The sequence below is a fragment of the Mytilus californianus genome, unplaced genomic scaffold (genome assembly GCF_021869535.1).
Source record: "Mytilus californianus isolate M0D057914Y unplaced genomic scaffold, xbMytCali1.0.p SCAF_4, whole genome shotgun sequence".
NCBI lineage: Eukaryota > Metazoa > Mollusca > Bivalvia > Mytilida > Mytilidae > Mytilus > Mytilus californianus.
Window position 1 is genome coordinate 76,856,156 of NW_026262690.1, and position 20,667 is coordinate 76,876,822.

General features: G+C 31.2%; 1 protein-coding gene across 5 annotated transcripts in view; it reads right to left on the reverse strand.

Moving 5' to 3' along the window:
- The window catches only part of LOC127698725 (WD repeat-containing protein 64-like), a 52,861-nt gene extending 32,683 nt beyond the window's left edge, over window positions 1–20,178 (reverse strand). For 2 of the 5 annotated variants that reach the window (XM_052202353.1, XM_052202354.1), the window contains exons 1-9: window positions 19,555–20,177; window positions 16,602–16,732; window positions 12,910–13,015; window positions 8,014–8,120; window positions 6,907–6,936; window positions 4,768–4,878; window positions 3,623–3,849; window positions 2,689–2,731; window positions 1,821–1,918 (exon numbers count right to left, since the gene is read on the reverse strand). In XM_052202353.1, the coding sequence (XP_052058313.1) occupies window positions 1,821–1,918; window positions 2,689–2,731; window positions 3,623–3,849; window positions 4,768–4,878; window positions 6,907–6,936; window positions 8,014–8,120; window positions 12,910–13,015; window positions 16,602–16,732; window positions 19,555–19,711 (1,010 nt within the window). In that variant the 5' untranslated portion in view covers window positions 19,712–20,177. Of the gene's footprint in view, window positions 1–1,820; window positions 1,919–2,688; window positions 2,732–3,622; window positions 3,850–4,767; window positions 4,879–6,906; window positions 6,937–8,013; window positions 8,121–12,909; window positions 13,016–16,601; window positions 16,733–19,554 lie in introns of all 5 variants that reach the window. The other 3 variants (XM_052202349.1, XM_052202352.1, XM_052202351.1) reach the window with 3 other exon arrangements.
- Window positions 20,179–20,667: the final 489 nt, after the last annotated feature.

Consider the following 20,667-nt stretch of genomic DNA (forward strand, 5'->3'; position numbering starts at 1 on the left):
CAGCCTTCCCTTTGTGGTATGGTACCTTGCAGTACAATTTCAGAGAGATCCATACACTTGAACACAAGTTATTGTCTGGAAACTAGAAAAATGCTTATTTTTGACCCCTTTTTGACCCCCAATTCCTAAACGTTTCGGCAATTACCCCCAAACTCAATTCCAGCTTTCCCTTTGTGATATGGAACCTTGTAGTACAATTTCAGAAAGATCTATACACTTACACACAAGTTATTGTCATGAAACTAGAAAAAAATGCTTGTTTTTTGGCCCTTTTTTGGCCCCTAATTCCTAAAATTTTGAGGCAATTACCCCCAAAATCAATCCCAGCATTCCCTATGTGATATGGAACCTTGTGGTACAATGTCAGAGAGATCCATACACTAACACACAAGTTATGTCTGGAAGTTACAAAAATGCTTATTTTTGGCCCCTTTTTGGCCCCTAATTCCTTTACTGTTAGTACCATAACCCCCAAAATCAATCCCAACCTTCCTTTTGTGGTATTGAACCTTGTGGTAAAATTTCAAAGAGATCCATTCACTTAAACTAAAGTTAGAGTGCGAAAACCAATGTGTCTTCGGACGACGCCGGACGACGACGCCAACGTCATACCAATATACGACCACAAAAATTTTTTTGCGGTCGTATGAAAACTGCAAAATTTTGTTAAAACTACCAATTTGGTGGCAGAAACCCAACAATGGGTTGTTTGATTCGTCTGATAATTTCAGGGCCGATAGATCTTGACCAATTGAACAATTTTACCCCATGTCAGATTTGCTCTAAAAGCTTTAGTTTTTGAGATATAAGCCAAAAACTGCATTTGACCCCTATGTTCTATTTTTAGCTATGGTGGCCATGTTTGTCGATGGATCAAAACTACGGATACAATTTATAAACTAGATACCCTAAGGAACATTTAGTTAAAGTTTGAAGGTATTTGGTCCAGTAGTTTCAGAGGAGAAGATTTTTTAAATAGTTTACGACGACAGACGAAGACGGATGCCAAGTGATGGCATAAGTTCACATGGGGCCCTTTGGGCCCCGGTGAGCTAAAAAGTGACAAAAAAAAAGTTAACGATTTTGAATTCATTAGTACAATGAAAATTTCGGGAAATTTTCCTGATTTTTTTTTTTTATTGATTTTTCTACTGTAATAGGGGACTTCGTCCCCTTAATAACATCCTTTATTCATCTGTATATTTGTAGAATACTTACTTATTTGGGCATTAACTGAATTGTGTTTGCTTCATTAGTGATAACATGAACAAAAAGATTGTGGGTCTATTATTGGCAGACATTTGTAGCTAAATCATTTATGCAAGTTCAATAATCCTTTAAGTTTTATTTTCAGTTATCAATCTTTTTATACCAAATGAATAGGAAAAATATATATATATTTAAAACTCTATTAAAAGTATACCTACTTTTATGGGTTTTGAGACTTTTATGTAATAAATTAAAGCATAATTACTCTTGGCTAGCAAAAACAATATGGTATGGTTTTCTCTATATGATTTATACTATTGTTAAAAAATAGGGAAAATCAACTCTGTAATGACATATATTCAAAAGAAAAGGAAAACATCAGTCATACCAATTTTTCTTCTTATCTAATTCTACCCTATATTATTGTATTGATAACTCATGCAAGCATGTGACATTTCCAGATATCATAAAGACAAAAATACCCTAGTGAAGCATAGTAAATTGTCAGAAGTCAGCATGCTGATTTGATATTAAAAAAAAACCCATGCACTAATGTACTTCCATTATAACAATTCAACTGACATGTCAAACAATCGTGATTGCTTAATTACCCATCATCATAAAGTCGGTCCACTTCCTCTAACACGAAAGATTTCTTACTGTGTGGTGAACATGACGCAAAACATCGTAACTCGGGAAAATATTTTACCTGAAAAAAAAACAAAGCTAATCATTTATTGATTGAAATCAAATTGAATTTTATTAACACATTTTAAAATTGACTGGAAAGAAATTATGTCAATTTCCTGAGTATGTACTTCTGTAACAAGATTTCAGGTCAATATAACTATGATCATGGCATGAATGATAAATGGGACAAAATTTAATACCTATAAAGTTTGAAATGGGATTTTACAGAATTGAAATCAATTAGTCGAAGTCATCCATTATATATTTTCAATGTTTTGTTGAATTTTCTGCTTCCTTTAATAATTTCTCGCTTCCAGGCCAAATTACAACAAGGAAGTGATAATGTTATTTTATTGAATTGTCAATATAAATATCTACTTTACTCCCATTACATGGAGCATTCATTGATGCAGTACTATCAAGTGTCAGTTGTCATCTGTAGAGCAGATACTAATGTCATTGTTGAAAAAAGTGTTTTCAAGGCTTGATTTTTATGATTGACTTTACATAAAATATCAAATTGAGACTTCCATATCAGAACTCATTTCCACTTGAGATGTCAAACAAGAAATCAATTTAGGTCTAGGGTCTAAAAGTGGTTGAGAGGATGATTTGAGTCATGTGATTTCAAATGTCATCATGATGTTATTTTCATTAACGTACAGTAACTACCAAATGAGGTCACATTTTGCTAAACGATATTTAAAAACTAGATGTTTTTAATGCCAATAGATGGCCAGTAGCTTGTGTAACAAGTATGCTATACTTGATAGTTACATACACACTTACTTGTAAGACATAATCATTGTGCAATTTTCTTCTTATAATTTTGCTGAAAAATAAAAGATTAAGTTTAATAGTTATGTTCATATGAAGTACCTTTTTTATAATGGTATTTGGTAACTACAGTTGAGATGGTTTTGCAAGTAATTTTCAAGAGAAATTCATTTGAAACACTTCTTAAAAGTTGTCATGACAGCCCAATTAACTAACAACTACTGTGGATTCATTATTTTTTCGTGGGATACCAATTTTCGTGGATTTCGTTGGTAAATGGGAACCACGTATTTCAATGTTCAACGAAGTACAAATTTGTTATAGGCTTTTATGCTGACTTGACAAAAGCACTAAATCAAGTATACACGAAAATACAATTTTTCCTCAATCCACGAAAATTGATACCCATGAAAATAAATGAATCCACAGTAGTAAATTGAAATTTTCATATACTGTGGATTCATCTAATTTCGTGGATTGAGGAAAAGTTGTATTTTTGTGGATATTTGATTTTGTAGATTTGCAAAAGTCTGCATACAATAGAAAAACAAAGGATATGGAATATCCATCCATGACACATAATCAAAACATGCGCAGCAAAAAAACACACAAAAAGCCAAGGAACAGCGCTTTTATTGCTGTTCTTCATCTCAAAGTCACAGTGAGGCATATTGAAAATGTGTACTTTGTTGAACATAAAAATTCGTGGCTAACCCTTACCCACGAAATCAACAAAATTGGTATCCTACAAATAATAATGAATCCACAGAAGATATTACTTCAGCTGTGATGGAAAGTCACAGATTTTTTTTACCTTACTCAATAGTGCAGATCTGACACAAATATTTGATGTGCTGGACTTTTAATCCACTAAACAGACTGTGTTAACTACATATTTTTGCTGTATTTAAAATAATGAAAAAGTTAGTCTGCTACAGTTACTTACTGTGTAAGTTGATCTGGAGCTATCGTAATATTCGTAGGTATTTGTGTTTGGCGTTTGTCACTATCTTTGGAATTTTTTGGAGTAAGATCTTTGGCAACTAGTTTTAGTACATTAAGATAGCCCTGGTCATCTCCGAATAACACTATGTCATCTAAAGTTCCTTCAGGGTTTGGCACATATGATATACATTGTGGTGAATTCTCAAATGGCTTGATAACAAATACATGCTAAAATGATACAAAAAGATAACATAAATATGATTGATTTTTGGTGTTTAACATCACTTTCAGCACTATTAGCTATATCATGGTGGTCAGTTTTTATTGTTGGAGGAAGCCAGAATGATTGAAGACAACCATCAACCTTTGGAAGAAAAACTGACAATCATAGCTAATTAAGATTGGAGTCGAACGCACTTGCCATATGTTGAGTTTGAACATAAATATGAGAAAAACTGATATAGATAAAAGAAAACATTACAAATCAGTAGTTTGTATAAAAGGACTTGTTGTGTTGTAATTCCTGAGTAACAGTGAAGGGCTTTGATTTATCCTTTATAATGTCCTTATAGGGTGAAAACAATAAGTAACTTATAAAATGAAGAGATGATGGATTTTTCTGATAATTGTGTTTTTGCAGATTTGAGCATAGTTAAACTTTCTAAAGAAAAAAAATAACCAAACGCACTGTGTAAATACTGACAATTTATGGTAGCAAGCAAACATCAGGAGTTCATCATGTCTTGAAATCAGTGACCTTATTCTATGTAATCTAAATTTCTATTACAATTTGTTAAATACATGTACAATAAACTTGAGATCCTATTCATATTTTCATATTCCTAAATACAAAGGTAAATAAAAATTTAAGCCAAAGATTTTAACCTAACTTTTCGTCTGGTATCCTCTTGTTGATCAGGATAAGGACATTTAACTGGCTTATCCCAAAGTTCCACTATTGACCCAACATTTCATTTTACAGTAGACTTTAAAACATAACTGCTGTCAATATGTTTGTAGCATAAGCGCTCATCAACAACAGCATCTTTAACTCAATTTGGCTAGTTCAGTTGCCAAGTTTGTCAGGAAATCTGTTCGACATTACAATAAATGTTACAATAAATTTAAGTTACACTTGAAATTAACCTGATTTTTTCCTTTTGATCTGTTGTCCCACACACATATACTACGTTCTGTACAACAAACAGCCTTACGAATGGACGGCAAATATTCACATCCCGTCACCCATGCTGGTTCCTATAGATAGACATTTAAAATAAATCAATTTAATTATAAGTTATGTAATATCAAAGTAAAACACTAATACTTTCTATGGGATATTTATCAATATATCAACATTATTTAAGTTTTTTTTTTTTTTCAATAAGTTGAGGGGCCTCGTTGGCCAAGTGGTCTAAGTAGTTCTACTAATGGAATCACTAGCCAGTCAACACTGGAGTTGTGAGTTCGAACCCCGCTCGTGCAGGTGCACTCGACTCCAATCTTAATTGACTAGGATTGTCAGTTTTCCTATCAAAGGTCGGTGGTTTTCTCCGGGCACTCTGACTTCCTCCACCTATAAAAACTGACCGCCACGAAATAGCCCAAATGTGGCGCTTAAAAGTGGCGTTAAAACACCAACAATCAACAATCAATAAGTTGATGATATTGCAATCCAGCAAGCTCTGATGTTTGCTGAAATGACTTTGTGCAACCATCAAACATTGAAACAAAAAATTTTAGTATTTGTATTTTGTACTAATTATATTTCTCTGTTACAGGGAAGAAGAAAATAGAAATTGATTTTTTTTCATCAGAGTGAATGATAAAGTCAAAGCATTTATATTTTCTATTCTGAACTTGGAAAAATAATAAGAAGAAAACAAACTTTTGAAAAATGAAGAATATGTTGCTACTTGTTTTTGGTCATACCGGTAGTTACTGTAAACCAGCTACATTTCATTGATATTTTTTTCTCTAGTTTAACCCTTCTTAGCCAACTTCATCTGTTAACTTTTTTTACATATTCCTGACAACTTATATTCATTTCTACTTGTGAAAGTCACAAAAAATAAATATCTTGTGAAAATTAATTGGTTTACAATATTAAAATTTCCAATGTGTCAGTTACCCACAACCAAAACTTTAAATACAATATTATAGAATATAATATAGGAAGTAAAGTTATAAAGTTAAAATAAGTAATCATTTCTATAGAAGCAAACACAGAAACCTTTCAACCAGACCATTTAAGACATAAAATATAGTTTATATAGTTATTGTAAATGTGGGACCCATTCAAAATTATATATATGTAGATTTACATTATGAACAGGAAAAAGCATTCCATAAGCATTATTTGTTTTACATTTGTGAGAGATATATACCAGTATTCACTTTAAAGAAGCTGGGTCAAGATTCAGATGTTTACACTCAAAGGGAGAGGGGCAGTTATACTTTTGCATTACCCCTTCAAGGTCATAATATTTGTTGCTTCCATCTTTTTCTTCTTTTGTAGATGTAATCTTTCTCTATTTCAAGTACACACAATTTTGCTTAGAAACACTTACATGTAGTATGCTTATTTACACATAGGATTACAACAAAATTTATGTTTTTCTCAAGAAGGTTACAAAAGGGTATTACTAAAAAAGAGCTAAATGTGAAAATCAAAATAAGTAATCATTGATTTTTTTCTCTAAATATTTGCCTTGGAACATGTTAAAAGAGAACAACAATACATCGTCTCAGAAGTAAATTTCATATGTTCTCAGCATAGCCTAGAATTCTATCTGTGGGTAACCAGTTAACAATTGATTTTATATTCTGAGACAAAGAAAAGATATACATTATTTAGATATAAGAAGATGTGGTATGAGTGCCAATGAGATACTCTCCATCCTATATACTAAAATATACAGCTAAGGTAAAGGGTTTTATGTTTTAATCATTATAACATGAAACAATTGTTCAATTGGTGAAAAGGCTGAAAAAGATACTAGTTCAATTTTTATTAGACAACATTGTATGGATGTCTTATACCTGAAAGGCGAAGAACATGGAAAAAATATTGAGACACAACTTAATTTTTAATCATTTTCATATTGCATATAGTATTATTTGTTTATTATAAAAAAGGGAGATAATCATTGATCAGACTTTAGTCAAATGCAGGAACAAATCAATGAAATTTAATTATTCGTGTTGACTTCACCGAATGCATTTAATCTTTATATGAAAATCAAGCGTATTACATGAAATTTCCATTTATAAAGGTATACTTACATTAATATCTATACAGCTCTGTAATCTAAGCTGAAATTATATAATAAGAAATTTATAATCTTCTTTTATTTCCTTGTTCAAGATAGCTGGTTTTTGGATGTCTTATTGATACCTGCATTGTGCCTGATTTTATTCTTTTTTACTTTTTCAATATATGGTCTAGACATGATTTGGTGATGTTACATCTTACAAATTATTTTTGCAAAGAATTTTACTCAAGCCGTTGCCTAAGGGGCTGCCGTCTTAAACTTGTGAGGTGATAGTTTTTTCTTGCTCCATGTTGTAAGCCTCACTGTGACTTTGAGATTAAGAACAGCAATAAAAGTGCTGTTTATTTGCTTTTTGTGTTTTTTGCTGTGCATGTACAATATTTGTGTCATGGATGGATACCAAATATCCTTTTTTTTCTATTATGTAATGTAGGAGGTTTGTGCAGATGATTTAACCCCATCAAATTCTTTGCCTGTACCAAGTTATGCTATCTGCACAATGAGTTGTTTATCTTTGTCTTTACATCTATTTTTTCGGAGGAATTGGTTGCTGTGAATTACAACAAACCTAACCAACCACTAACAACCAATTCCTCCGAAAAAATTAAATATTTAAATAATAAGCTGAAAATACAGTAAAATTTGTTAGGAAATCTGGTGGAATATTATGCAGCTTGAAACAACAGATCTGAATAAGTCATTTGACGGAACTCTCAAGTCATATATTTATACATTCTATTCTATCTGTACTATTTTTAATTAAACTAGGTTCTATTCCATCAAACTATTCTACTTATATAAGTAATCAAAATGTAATCAAAAAGTAATCAATGATTACATCATAATTTTCCCTACAATCGATTAAATTTCGATTACATGTAATCAAAAATGTTGTTGATTACTGTAATGTAATCAATTACAATCGATTACAATTACAGATTAGGATTACCCAATCCCAGTTGTAATAGCCAATATTTTTTATCATTCCAGTTATCTGTTTATGTATATTATCTGCATATTGCCAGTATATTGTTAGTATGCAGCTTAAAACTGTCCCATTTAGGATCGCTCTCAGGCAATAAAATAACATGTAATTGCTGTAAGCTAGTAGATCTACCTTATTGTTCCATATACAAATGGCTCCCTTCTGTGAGGCTGATATATAACCATCTTGTGAAGGTATGTATCTCAAACACTGTACAGTATCTCTCCTTGTCTTGTCACCTTAAAACAAACAACAATTTATTGAGAGAAAAGGCAGACAGAAGATGATTTTCAAGTGAACTGCATTTCTACTAAGGAATTGATTGAGATATCATTTTGTTCATCTTTTACATTTATCTACTTTGAGCCAAAATTAAGTAAAATCTATGTTTTAACCAAAATTGTGCGCAAAAAATGAAGAGAAAGCTTTGTTTTCATTAAAATTGTGAGCAAAAATGAAGCCCAGAAAGCTTTATTTTCATGAAAATTAGAAGCAAATTATTGAAATAAAAGCTTTGATCTCAACAAAATTCTGAGCAAAAACTACAGTAAAAAATTTTTATGAAAAATCTGAGAAAAACTGAGGTGAAAGCTTTGTTGACACAATTCATATATATAAGCTTAATGACTTTTAACTAAAAGGTTTTAACTTGATATTTATGAAGTTTAAATGGTATGAGGGATTGTCTGTTAAATAATTCACACATTTACTTATTTGACCTTTATATAATTTATAAATATTTAATGTCAGAGTACTGTCCAAGAAACCTTTAAGTTTTTGAAGTGCTTATTTTTATGGATTTGTGATCACTTAAATAATCAAAACAAAAATTCAGAAAAAGACAATCTGATGGACAGCAACATTGCAATTTAATCAAAGTCGCTGTACCATGAACTAGGGGCAGGGCCTCGAAATGGTACACAAACTGAGATGTACTGAATGTAATGCACCTTTATAGATAATATCATTCACTATCATAAGTAGTTCCTATCAAACTAACTCAAGCAGAAAACTTAACATTAAAAAATCACTTATCAATTGAAAGTCTCTGGACCATGACTTATGGGGGTAGGGCCTCCAAATAGTCATCAAATTGATATGAACTTATAAGAGTGCAAATTTATAGAAAATATCATTGACATAGAAAATTGCTTATCAATTCAAAGTTACTAGACCGTGACCCAAGGGAAGGGCCCAAAATAGTTGTCAAACTGAGATGTAATGATAGAAACACAACTTTATAGAAAATATCATTGATCTATCACAAGTAGTTCCTATTAAACTAACTTAAGCAGAAAACTTAAAATTGAAATTGCTTATAAATTGAAAGTCGCTGGACCATAATCTAGGGGGCACAGCCTCAAAATAGTCATCAAATTGATATGTGCTAATAGTAATGCAACTTTATAGAAAATATCATTGTTCTATCACAAGTAGTTCCTATTAAACTGTCTAAAGCAAAAAACTTAACAATTGTTGACACTGATGACGACGCCGTAAAAGAAACACCTATGTCTAGCCCTCCGCAACTTTTGTTGCAGCCAAGACAATAATAAAAATCATAAAGATCTAAACAGAAAGGCCTAAGCTGTTTAAGGTAATTTTTGCCTATCGGTATTGTAATTTTAGTTTATAACAACAGGAAGGCTAAATATTTAATGTGGTTTGATTCATATATTTCTGGTATGTGTTAATGCAAAGCTACTAAAAGTGGGTCTCATTGGGGTCTAATCGTGATGCGTGATTGGCTGATTTTTTTAAAGCGTGACACGTGAAAGTCAAATTATTTTGCGTGAAAACCGGAAACGAAGTCGGGCGGGACACGTGAAATTACAAGCGCTATTATTGCAATGATAAGCGGGATACGGGATTCTGACAAATCAATAAGCAGGATCCGGGATCAGACCCCCCTAAAACAGAAAATAAAATATCTGAAATTAAAGTCATTCTTTAAAAAGTCCAGGAATATCATGCTTTAGTGAATTAAAAAAACAAATAATTTCGAACTCAATTACAGAAGAATTTTAATATACAGCCGTCAAAGTGGAATTGCATAAATTTAATTTGTATCCCTAATTATGCCAATCATGGTAATAATGAATAATGTACGTTAGTGCGAAAAAGCATGAATAAAGTCACTTGACGTCAATCTTGGGAGGTAATATTTCTTGCGTGTTTGAGAACTATTCATTAGTTCTTATAAATGTCAAATGTCCTCCCAGGGAGAAATGTAAAGTTTAAATTGAAATGGAAACTTTCCTAAGGTGAGTAAAATACACAATTATAAAATGAAAATAAGAAAGTGAAAATAACACTGCTGTTTAAGGAAAAATTTAGAAAATGAACTGCTCAACTTAATTCAACAAGAGTATACATGAACCTAAAGAAAAACTCATTGAATATGACATGAGTCAACCATTTAACTAAAAATGGCATTAAATATTTAGCCTTCAATTCAAATCTGAAAGAATTTTATTTGAAAAATGTTCAATAACATATATAATCATCGAATGTAGACTCACATAGAAGATCATTATTCAACTTTGTTATAGCGTAAAAATGAAGTTAACAATGCAAAAAATACTAAAGTAATGATATCTAATTAACTGCATGGATTCATTTCTCTTAAAAGGTTTTTGTGCATCAATTATATATCTACATTTCAGTCAAACATTTTATATGGAGTACCTTGAATTTCCAATCCAAATTTCTTAATGGGAGAATTTATAATACATTACTTATTTAAATGGCAAATCTATACAAATAAATTTTGCTATTTTCACTGTATAGTAAATATTGACTTTAAAATGTAATAGTAAGTGTCACTAATGTTTGGAATTCATTCTTTAGGGCATTTATATATATAAATATCCGAAAAGTTAATGATTAAAACAACTTATCATGATATATACATCCAATTTTACCATTTTAAGTAATGGATTTTCTTTTAAAGTTTGACTCTAACTGCTCCTCCGATTGGTTTTATTCAATAATACATATGAAAGTGAGGTTAGAAAAAAAACAAGAGGCTCATCTGACTAACCATGAACCACATGCTTCTAGCTATTTAGTTTTCTTCAGATCCAAACATAACAAAGTCACACATTTTACAAACTATAAAAGCCTTTTAAGCCATTTCACACCTTTAGCTCAAACTACTGTGTTAAGTGTTTTCATTATTATTCGTGGGATACCAATTTCCGTGGATTACGTGGTTATACTAAACCACTATTTCTAATGTTCAACAAATAAAACATTTTCTTTAGGCTTGTATCCATGAAAAATAAATGAATCCACAGCCGTCTGAGTTTTAGGAAGTTTTAGAATTATTGGCATAAAATGAGAAAAACTGACAATTGGAATGAAGAAGAGACACTCATAACAACTCCTTACTCTGTTCTTGGAGCAAAGGGAGCAATAAACAGAACTGATTTTATAAAAAACAAGATGACAGTCACAGTTGAACACATCTGGCACAACCAATACATAAACCTGGTGATGATAACACTGTCAAACATAATAACATTACTATCCACACTGATCTGTGTCCACACTTTTTTATATATAAAAAAATTAGTTTAGTAAGAAGTAGTCAAATATAGCACTGTCTATTAAGGAGATAAAAAACAAGCCTTTCCCCCCTCTCACCACAAATATCCCAATAATCTTTATATAAATCACAATCAATCATGATCTTCCCTCAAAATTTTAACTTGACTTACAATGTAGCTGGAAGAATGGTGACTTACTATGCAAAGGGTCTCAGGTTTTAACCTCAGTGGAGATTTTGTGAAGGAAATCATGTGCTAGTGTAAAAGCTTATATGGAAATTACAAATAAATATGGCATCTATAAAAACATTATTATTTGAAAATTTATACATATAAAAGAAAACTTCTTTCATATAAATTCATATAGAAAAAGTTAATGATGTCAAAATATTATAGAGCAGCATACTGAATCATTATTTCTGCAATTATATTATTAGGTGAATTTATACTTTGAAATTAAAATTCTTTCTCATTTTTTACATGCATATGCTTGTTCGATTATATTGATTTAAATTAAGAGTAACAGATATTTTCATGTTTACACAGTATTGTTTTAAATTCTTAGTGACACCCTTATCTTAAGTGTACTTTGAAAAATTAATCACACCAAACATACTTGAAATTTGTTTTAAATTCAAATTTCAAACAATTAATTGATATGTGTTTCATTTGAATGAGATATATTCCTTATCAACAGAGAAGTTTTTATTCATAGCATTCATCATAGTAGTCAGGAATGTGACATGAATCTTATCAGACGACAAATTATTCCTGTGATGTATACAGTATAACTCACAAGGATCTGTATTACTAATATGGGATTTAAGTCCCCTGTCTGACCCTGATTCTCAATTCTATGGTACACCAAAAGATTATCAGACATTATCTGTATGTATGACAAAGTCTTGCATTACAAAATGTAGGACAAAGAACATAGGCATGCAAAGCCTGTCAAACTATGTGCAAAAAATTATACACATCTGATATATTGTACAGTTATTGGTTCGTTTTTGTCATGCATGTTTTAAAACTACTTCAACATGAAAACAAAATTTCATGATCAAACGTTTTGATTTATGGGTTATTCCATTATTAATTGCATGTACATCACAGTTTTTTTAAAAAATAAAATGGATACATTTTGTACTAGGGTCTTAATGTATGGTTACACAATTTTCAAAGTGCCTTTACTGGGTCCAAGGATGATGATGTATGTTTTACTGGAACAGCTCTAATGAGATTGGAATAACAATGCCATCTTCTTTACCATCTACAGCATTAGACTCCACATTAGTCCTAAGGTACAGTTGAAAACACAAACTGCCTAATTAAAACTTCAACCTTATACAAATACTGTAGCAAGGATATCACAACTAGCAATCATTGAATGGGACTGGGATATTGTACCTTTATTGTATCAGCATCTCAGCCAAACTTAAATTGCCTTAGTCCTTATCAGGGGAGGTAAGTAACTTACCAGCTGCCTCTCCAACCCTCCTCCTTTTTGACACTGTGAATACATTGACCTCTTCACCAACAACAATTTCTTCATCATCATTATTAGATTGGAAATATCCAAAAAGCTGCAAATATAAAAACTTCACATAATTTTTCACATTTCATTTGTAATCATGGTGATAACATAAAATAGATTAACTGAAGAACCTTTTATTGTTTATGAAGACACATACACAAAATAAAGTATATATGTTACAAGTGAATGTGGTTCCGCTTGATGTAATAAGTAGAATATTGTGTGTTTTACTACATACATTTGCATATATGAAGTTTTTTTCCTGTAATGTTCTTTGCTTAACATTAGACATAAATATTAAGTGAACAGTCTTCACGCTTAACCACAAGTCCTACGGCATTGGCTTGTAAAAGTGCTTTCGGGCTTGTAAAATTCTTCTCTACAAGCCAACAGAATCCAACTAAAATTTTTCAAAAATTGAGCTTCTGGCTTGTGGACTCAAAAGTTAAGCACGAAGGCTGAGTGAAGCTTAAAATGTTTTTTTGCTTAACAATACAATATTGTCTTGAAGTTTTTAGTTTTCTATGATGTGTTTTGCATTCTGTTGTTTGTCTTTTTGTCATTTTTCATTTTTTGCCACAGCATTATCAGTTTGTTTTCAACTTATGAGTTTGAATGTCCCTTTGGTATTATTCGCCTCTCTTTTAAAATATCAAGTGAAAACTAAATCATACACAAAAAAACAAACAAACAGTGGTATGTGTTATGAAATTCAAGGAAGGGGGAGTAAAATCTAAGGTATAGTTGAAAGTTCAAAGGGGGATCTGCATTGCCTCTATTTTTCCTATTTAGTCATTGAAATTGGTTCACAATGTTCAAGTTAATTTTCCTTTTGATTTGAAATACTGTATGAAAATAATTGACATAATGACAAGATTTTATTTGAGTCATGCCAACTTTTGTGGAATAACAAATAAAGTGCACATCTTTATAAAATTGGGATTATTTCAATGAATTCCTTGAAACATGAAATGTACAATATATCTCCTCTAAAACTGTTTAATCTTAAGATTTTCAGACTGAATACATGTACATTTTTATTAACGATTATATGTACTGTTGATCTTTATATATTAACTCTGTTTTCATGACTATTCGATATGTGATTGCTCTTTAAATCCTTAGAATATAATTATTCATGCTTTTTTAATATGAAACATCCATGTAATTGATTTTTTTCAAATCCTGATCTTTTATAACTCAAATTACTTAAGAATTTATCATTCAAATTTTTTACTTGACATTTTACAACTATTTCTTTTTAACATGACCTTATACTGAATGTTTATTTTGGGTAATTAAGTTTTTTACCAAGGTTCATATATTTCATATGCAGCTTTCTATCTGATATATCTTAATTAAACAAATTCACAAAAAAGATAAGTTCAACATTTATCGAATTTTTGTTATTATTTTTTGTGCTTCACAGATTGCCAATATTGAATGATCACCTCCAAAGAAACCAATAAATCTGTACTTGTAATACTACCTTAATCCTTATTCAGAAAGAGCTGATACAGTATCAATAAAATCTAATTTTCATTTAACCCCATACAGCTTATAAAAGCCAAACTAATCCAGTGATATCTTAATTTGGTCTTTGGTGAATGAACAATGGGACCTCACTCACACTGTGATTGGAAAGAGAAGTTTGACTTTATTGAAAAAATGTCTAATTAGAAAACGAATTGAAGAAACCTTCTCAAACCAATGCAGTTAATTAAAGTATTTGGTGACATTTGTTTCTAGACCTTTGTAAAAAGCATTTAAGATAATCAGTAAAGATATACTTTTTACCTACGTTAGAATAGATAGGTAATATCATATACATGTACATATCTTATATTTAAAACAACAAGTTGTTTATAATAATTACAGAAAAACAGATAATTTTCTTTTACTGGAAAGAACAAAAGAAATAAAAATATATGGAATGTAACACTCAAATTAACGGCAAATGCACCACTGTGGGTCAGATTCAAAGTAAAGATATTATATACAGGAACTGGTAATATAATATTGAGTCATTAAATATCAGTGGGTGGTAACTTAAAAAATCAATTCAATTTCATTTTTTTTAGCTTGTCAGTTCTTGAGGCCTATTTATCATTTTGTGCAGTTATGTATAGTATAAAACATTTTTAATTTTTGGTGGTCCTTGTCAACATTTGCCAGTACAAAAAAGGTTGACTTATTGGAACTGTTTTTTAACATAGATTAAGGTCACACTAAGCATAACATTTGTAATTTCTCTGACTACCATATCCCTTGAGGCAAAAATATTACAAACCTCCCAGCAGAGCTTTTGTTCATGAAATGCTGACATGTAATTTGTGGTACATGTATTATAATTTAAGTATAGGGAACTTTCTTATCTTTGTTTTTCTTGTAACAGAAACAAGTGCCAGTTAAGATGCTACAGTATATGAGGTAGATTTTGTAACAATATACACATATACATGTATTACATATAATTATTGGGCCTGTCTAACATATGATGATTTACTTGAGTTGATTCTGAAACAAAGCAAATTCTATTGGTTTTCTCAAAAGGAATCTAAGATATGTCCATAGGAATGTAAGAAAACTGCAAACATTTCACTATTCCAGTCCACAAGTTATTATAATATGCAGCACTAATTTCCTACAGTGTAGCGCAGATATCAACCATGGAGTGGATCCAGGATTTTCAACAGGCCGGGAGGGGGGGTGTAATTTTATAAAATTGAATATAAACCCCAGAGCAGAGTGAGCAGAAAATTTTTTAGTAGATTTTATGCAAAAAAATCAAATAAATTGAGAGAAACTTGAGATTTAGAAAAAAGCATTATCGATCAAAGGGGCTAGATGCCAAAAAGCTAAAATGAATGCAATGGCAAGCAGCAAGGTTCATTACAAGCAATTACAAAACAAGGGAAGATAGATTCATAACAAACATGCTTGCCAAACTAGAACTCCAAGAAACTACAACATAGACACTCAAGCCAAAAGCTTAAAAATTTTGTACAATGTGGTTGGGGGGCTGGTTCCTGCTATTATCGTATTGATCCAGACAATTCAGCAGAGACATATAACACAATTCTTTATATGGCTCTTCTTTCAGCCATCCTCTTAGTAGAAAAACAGGTGAAGAACAGTACTAAGTATATTGATAGTCCCACCAGTAGAACATATATAGTCCCACCAGTAGAACACAGCACCATTAAACTCATTCTTTGTGTCCACAATAATTGAATGGAACCATCTAGGAATCATCTAGAACACACAATTTTGCGAGCAACAAGCGTTACAGAGAGCTTTAAATCTGCTACCAAGAACCGTCAATAAAGTGATGGTGCCTTCACGTCGATGTGTAAAAGTCAGTATTGGTTTTTTCTGGCATGCTTACATACGGATTCTGCGTGGTACATAAAAAATAATGGAAATGTATTTTCAAAAAAGGTAAGAATTTCTTCAGATTACGACGGCCTTTAGTTTACGTCAATCCCCTGGAACTCTCATACCTGTTTTGTAGATGTTTACATATTCTTGTTTATGGGGGTGAAATGCTTATCGGAAGTCACTAAACTAAGAAATAAAACGTATACGGGAACAACCAAGATCAACCAAGTGTTTCCCGGCTGATGAATACACACCTCGCTCCAATCAACTTTAGCATCAGGATTTGTAGATATTTTTCTATATATTGCTTTTAAATCTGTATTTTTTATATCCGATCCAAACAGCTGTCTTATTCTGTCACAAAACTGATCAAAGCGCAATGACTCTGAAATGTAAAAAATAAGCATTCATGTCATGATGCACAGTACAAATTAAAATTCAGAAATGTATATGACAATCATCTAGGATCCATTTCATGACTTGTGATGTGGTCAATTGTAAACAATGCAATACTGAAAACTCAATGGTAGGTAGGTAACGTTATTTTATTTTATCGGATTTAGAAATACTCTTTCATTTCTTTCAGTCAGCACAAGCCAAGGAGAATTCTCCGTATTTGAAACTTTGAAACGAAAGCATGTATTTTTTTAAACTACTAATTTCTCTTTTGGACCAAGAAAGCAATTAGATCAACAGTTATTCGTTTTCTATCAGTATGTAATATTGTAAAATATAAGTATTTCGACAAAAGGCACCTTTTGGCTCGCTCAGACTCTGCGCTGTCACTCGGACCAATTCAAAAGTACTGGATAGAAATCAATTTGAGCTTATTATATACCAATTTCCCTTGATAAAAGCTGCACGACTTGGCGACGACGATGACGATGATGATGAACATCGCAGAAATAGGCTATTCATTTTTGTCGAGCCTGCGACATTTATGTCTCGAAAGCGAGACATAGCGATCCTAGATTCCGTCGTCGGCGTCGGCGTCAACATTTAGGTTCAGTCTGTGGTAAAAGTGTTTTTACAATCAATAAATTTGCCAAACCTTCATGGAATTTTATGGAATTTGGACAGAAGCTTGTTTAGACCAAAATATAGTATCCAGAGCAAAATTTTTAAAATATTTATTTTCATTTTTCCATATTTTACTGATAAAAGGACTTATCCTTTTTACAGTTTAATTCAGATTCAGTCTGAGGTTAAAGTTTTTCAGTCATCAATAACTTTGTCAAACCTTCATGGAATTTTAAGAAATTTGGACAGAAGCTTGTTTACGACCAAAATACAGTATCCAGAGCAAAATTTTGAAAACATTTATTTACATTTTTCCGTATTTTACTGATAAATGGATTTAGTTCATTGTACAGTTAATAAGTAGATACAGTCTGGGGTTAAAGTTTGTTACACGTCAAATACTTTGTGAAACCTTCATAGAATTTTATGAAACTTTGGCAGAAGCTTTTTTATGATTAAGAGATAATGTTTGAAGCAAACTTTTGAAAATACATTTTAATTTTCAGTATATTTCTGATAGATGGACTTAGTTTTTTACTTACGGTTAACATTTACAGACAGTCTGTGATTTAATTATTTTGACATGATAAGTTTGTAAACTTTCATGTATTGTGATGAAACTTGGACAGAAGCTAATTCTTAAAGACCAAGATATAGCATCTCAAGATAAAGTTTGAATCTTTTTTTAATACTGTATTTTATTGATAAATGGACTCACTTTTTAAGTCAAAATTACACTTTTACACTGACAGCAGCAATCGTAGGCGAGACACAGGGTTCCGCGGGACCCCTTACACATTTTTTATTCAGAAATACATTCGACTTTATATCATTCATACTTTTTCATATCATCTTTATTAACGGAAAATACTAAGTCAAATAAAACATCACTTCTGTGAACACGATATTCGATCTGTGGTATGGCTTATTGGGTCAGCAATCAGAAAGGTTTTTAACTGTTTAGATAAAAACGTAAGATCCATTTAAACATCTTAACTGATTAGTTTGTATACAAAATTAAATCTTTTAATTTCTTTGTTCATTTTATTGTGTTTAAACTGTAAAAAGCTTTTATCCTTCACAAATTAGTGGCATTATTTCAATAAATAGTTTTACGAATTAATACAATTAATGATAAAAATGACGTTATAATGGAATCGTGATTGCTCCTCAATCAACAGATCTCTTAGTTCTAAGTATGCATGGTGGAATCAGAGACATCAATTCTTTTATAAACATCAAAAACTATAACAACATTAAGATGTTCGCTGCTGAAATTCAAATTGACATTTTCTAAAACGACATTTTTTAATTAAAAACGTTTTGATACATCAAAACCACGCAAAAAATAAAGATATTTCCGTGAGATTGTTTTTTTAATACAAGCATAACAAAGTAGAACTTTTCTCTGGATTTTTCATTAACAATGTTTGGGAAGAAACGAATATGCCTGTATGAAGTATAGATACTATTATTATATGAAGTATATTTGAGTTTGTTTGAATAACATGATTAGTTTTGTCGTCGCGCAACAACCTTTTTGCACTGACCAAAAGCAATCACAAATCAATTAAAAAAATTACTGAATGTAATGACATTTTTAGTTCATAGTCGAGAAAGGCTGAGCTGGGACTAATAATGCATGAATATATATATCGGACCCAGGGCTGGGGTTACAAAATATCAAAGAAAGGTGGAGATCCGCGAGAGGTTAACATCCTAGCAGTTTTTATTAAATAATCATGTAATTTTGTGACAACGTCTCTGATTTTCTCATGTAAAATGCTGTAAAAACCAAGCTAACTTCCCATTGTTTGGAAATGTTCTCACGCTTTTTAAGTATCATCGAAGAGATAGAAATCAAATTTAAGATGAAAAAGCTTCAAATGTCATGTTCGAATTGAACATGATGTCTTAGTTATACTGATAACTTTCACGTCTTTTTACAAAACAATGGATTTTAGTCAGCTTACGTTACGTTAACACAAAATCAATTCTCATCAGAATTTTTCATGCAGTAACTAAGCTTCCGATTCACAGACTTGACCCTTTTAAGAATGAATGCCATCTATTATACAAGTCGACTAATACAAAGATATCATGATAAAAAGTCTGACAATCAATATGACTACAAAAGATTTTATTGACAATTATTATCACACCAACAGTGGTATGTTATATATATACCTGTAATCATCTGCCTTCTTTCTTCTGGTGTCGCTTCAACATCTTGGAAAGTCACACTGTTTATAAATTCCGCAAACTGATCTAGTTTTGATTGAAAGGTCCCAGATGTATAGGGTCTTCCAAGGCCCTCACCACGAAGTTCTGGCCCCTCAGACATTATATTCCTGACTTTTTTTTTAACTATAAATCACACAAGTAGATTTAAATATATTGCACATATTTTAATATATCCAGAAAATATAAAGTAGCATTTTACGTGTTGCTACTATTCCAAATCATAACATTTACAATAGATTTAAATAATGAAATAAAAAGCAACTCCAGGATGTTTTCACCATACAGTTGGTTTAAATGAAATCTTATCCATCCCGAATACACATCTATTGTTTGAGCGACACACAGACAGGTAAAACGTTCATTACCTGAGAGTGGATATTGCGTCTTTTTGCACCCTAGCAACTATTGTTGACCATGTATGACCCCAGTGCCAAGAAGGGGATAAAGTATTTCAACTGTAAACAATGCAGCACACAATCCTCATTAATCTTTTAAACAACAAAAAATGGCTATAAATGTGTCATTTAAATGTTCATATTTCTTTTGTAGATCGATTGAATTTTCGTCAATAAAATAGATTGGCAATTCTACCCCGTAAGGGACGATAATTTGTTATATTTAAACATGCGAGATTAAAATGACGGGATTTAAATCAAATTATGAATTGTTAAGTAATTTGAATTAAGTTTTTCTATATTTATTCACCCTTGTCCGAAGTGATTTCACAGCAAACACCGGATAAAATTAACGTAATAATTAGTCATAGAAGGCATTAACTTAAGAGTCGACCATCAATATCATCTAGTTTTCACGTTGAATGTTTTAAATCCAATATGAAAATATGTTATCAAGCGAAAGAACTGTCAAGACAAGCCAAAAAGATTATTATTTTATGTGAGGATTTACATTTATTAAACGGTAAAAAATAAGTACTAGTATATCAATTGAATGAAATTTTATCCCTTTGAATATTTTCTTGATTTAAAAAAGGAGAAATTAGCATTTAAAATTATTTGAATTGGATAATGTGAAGCAAGTTACATTGAAGTTTTATAC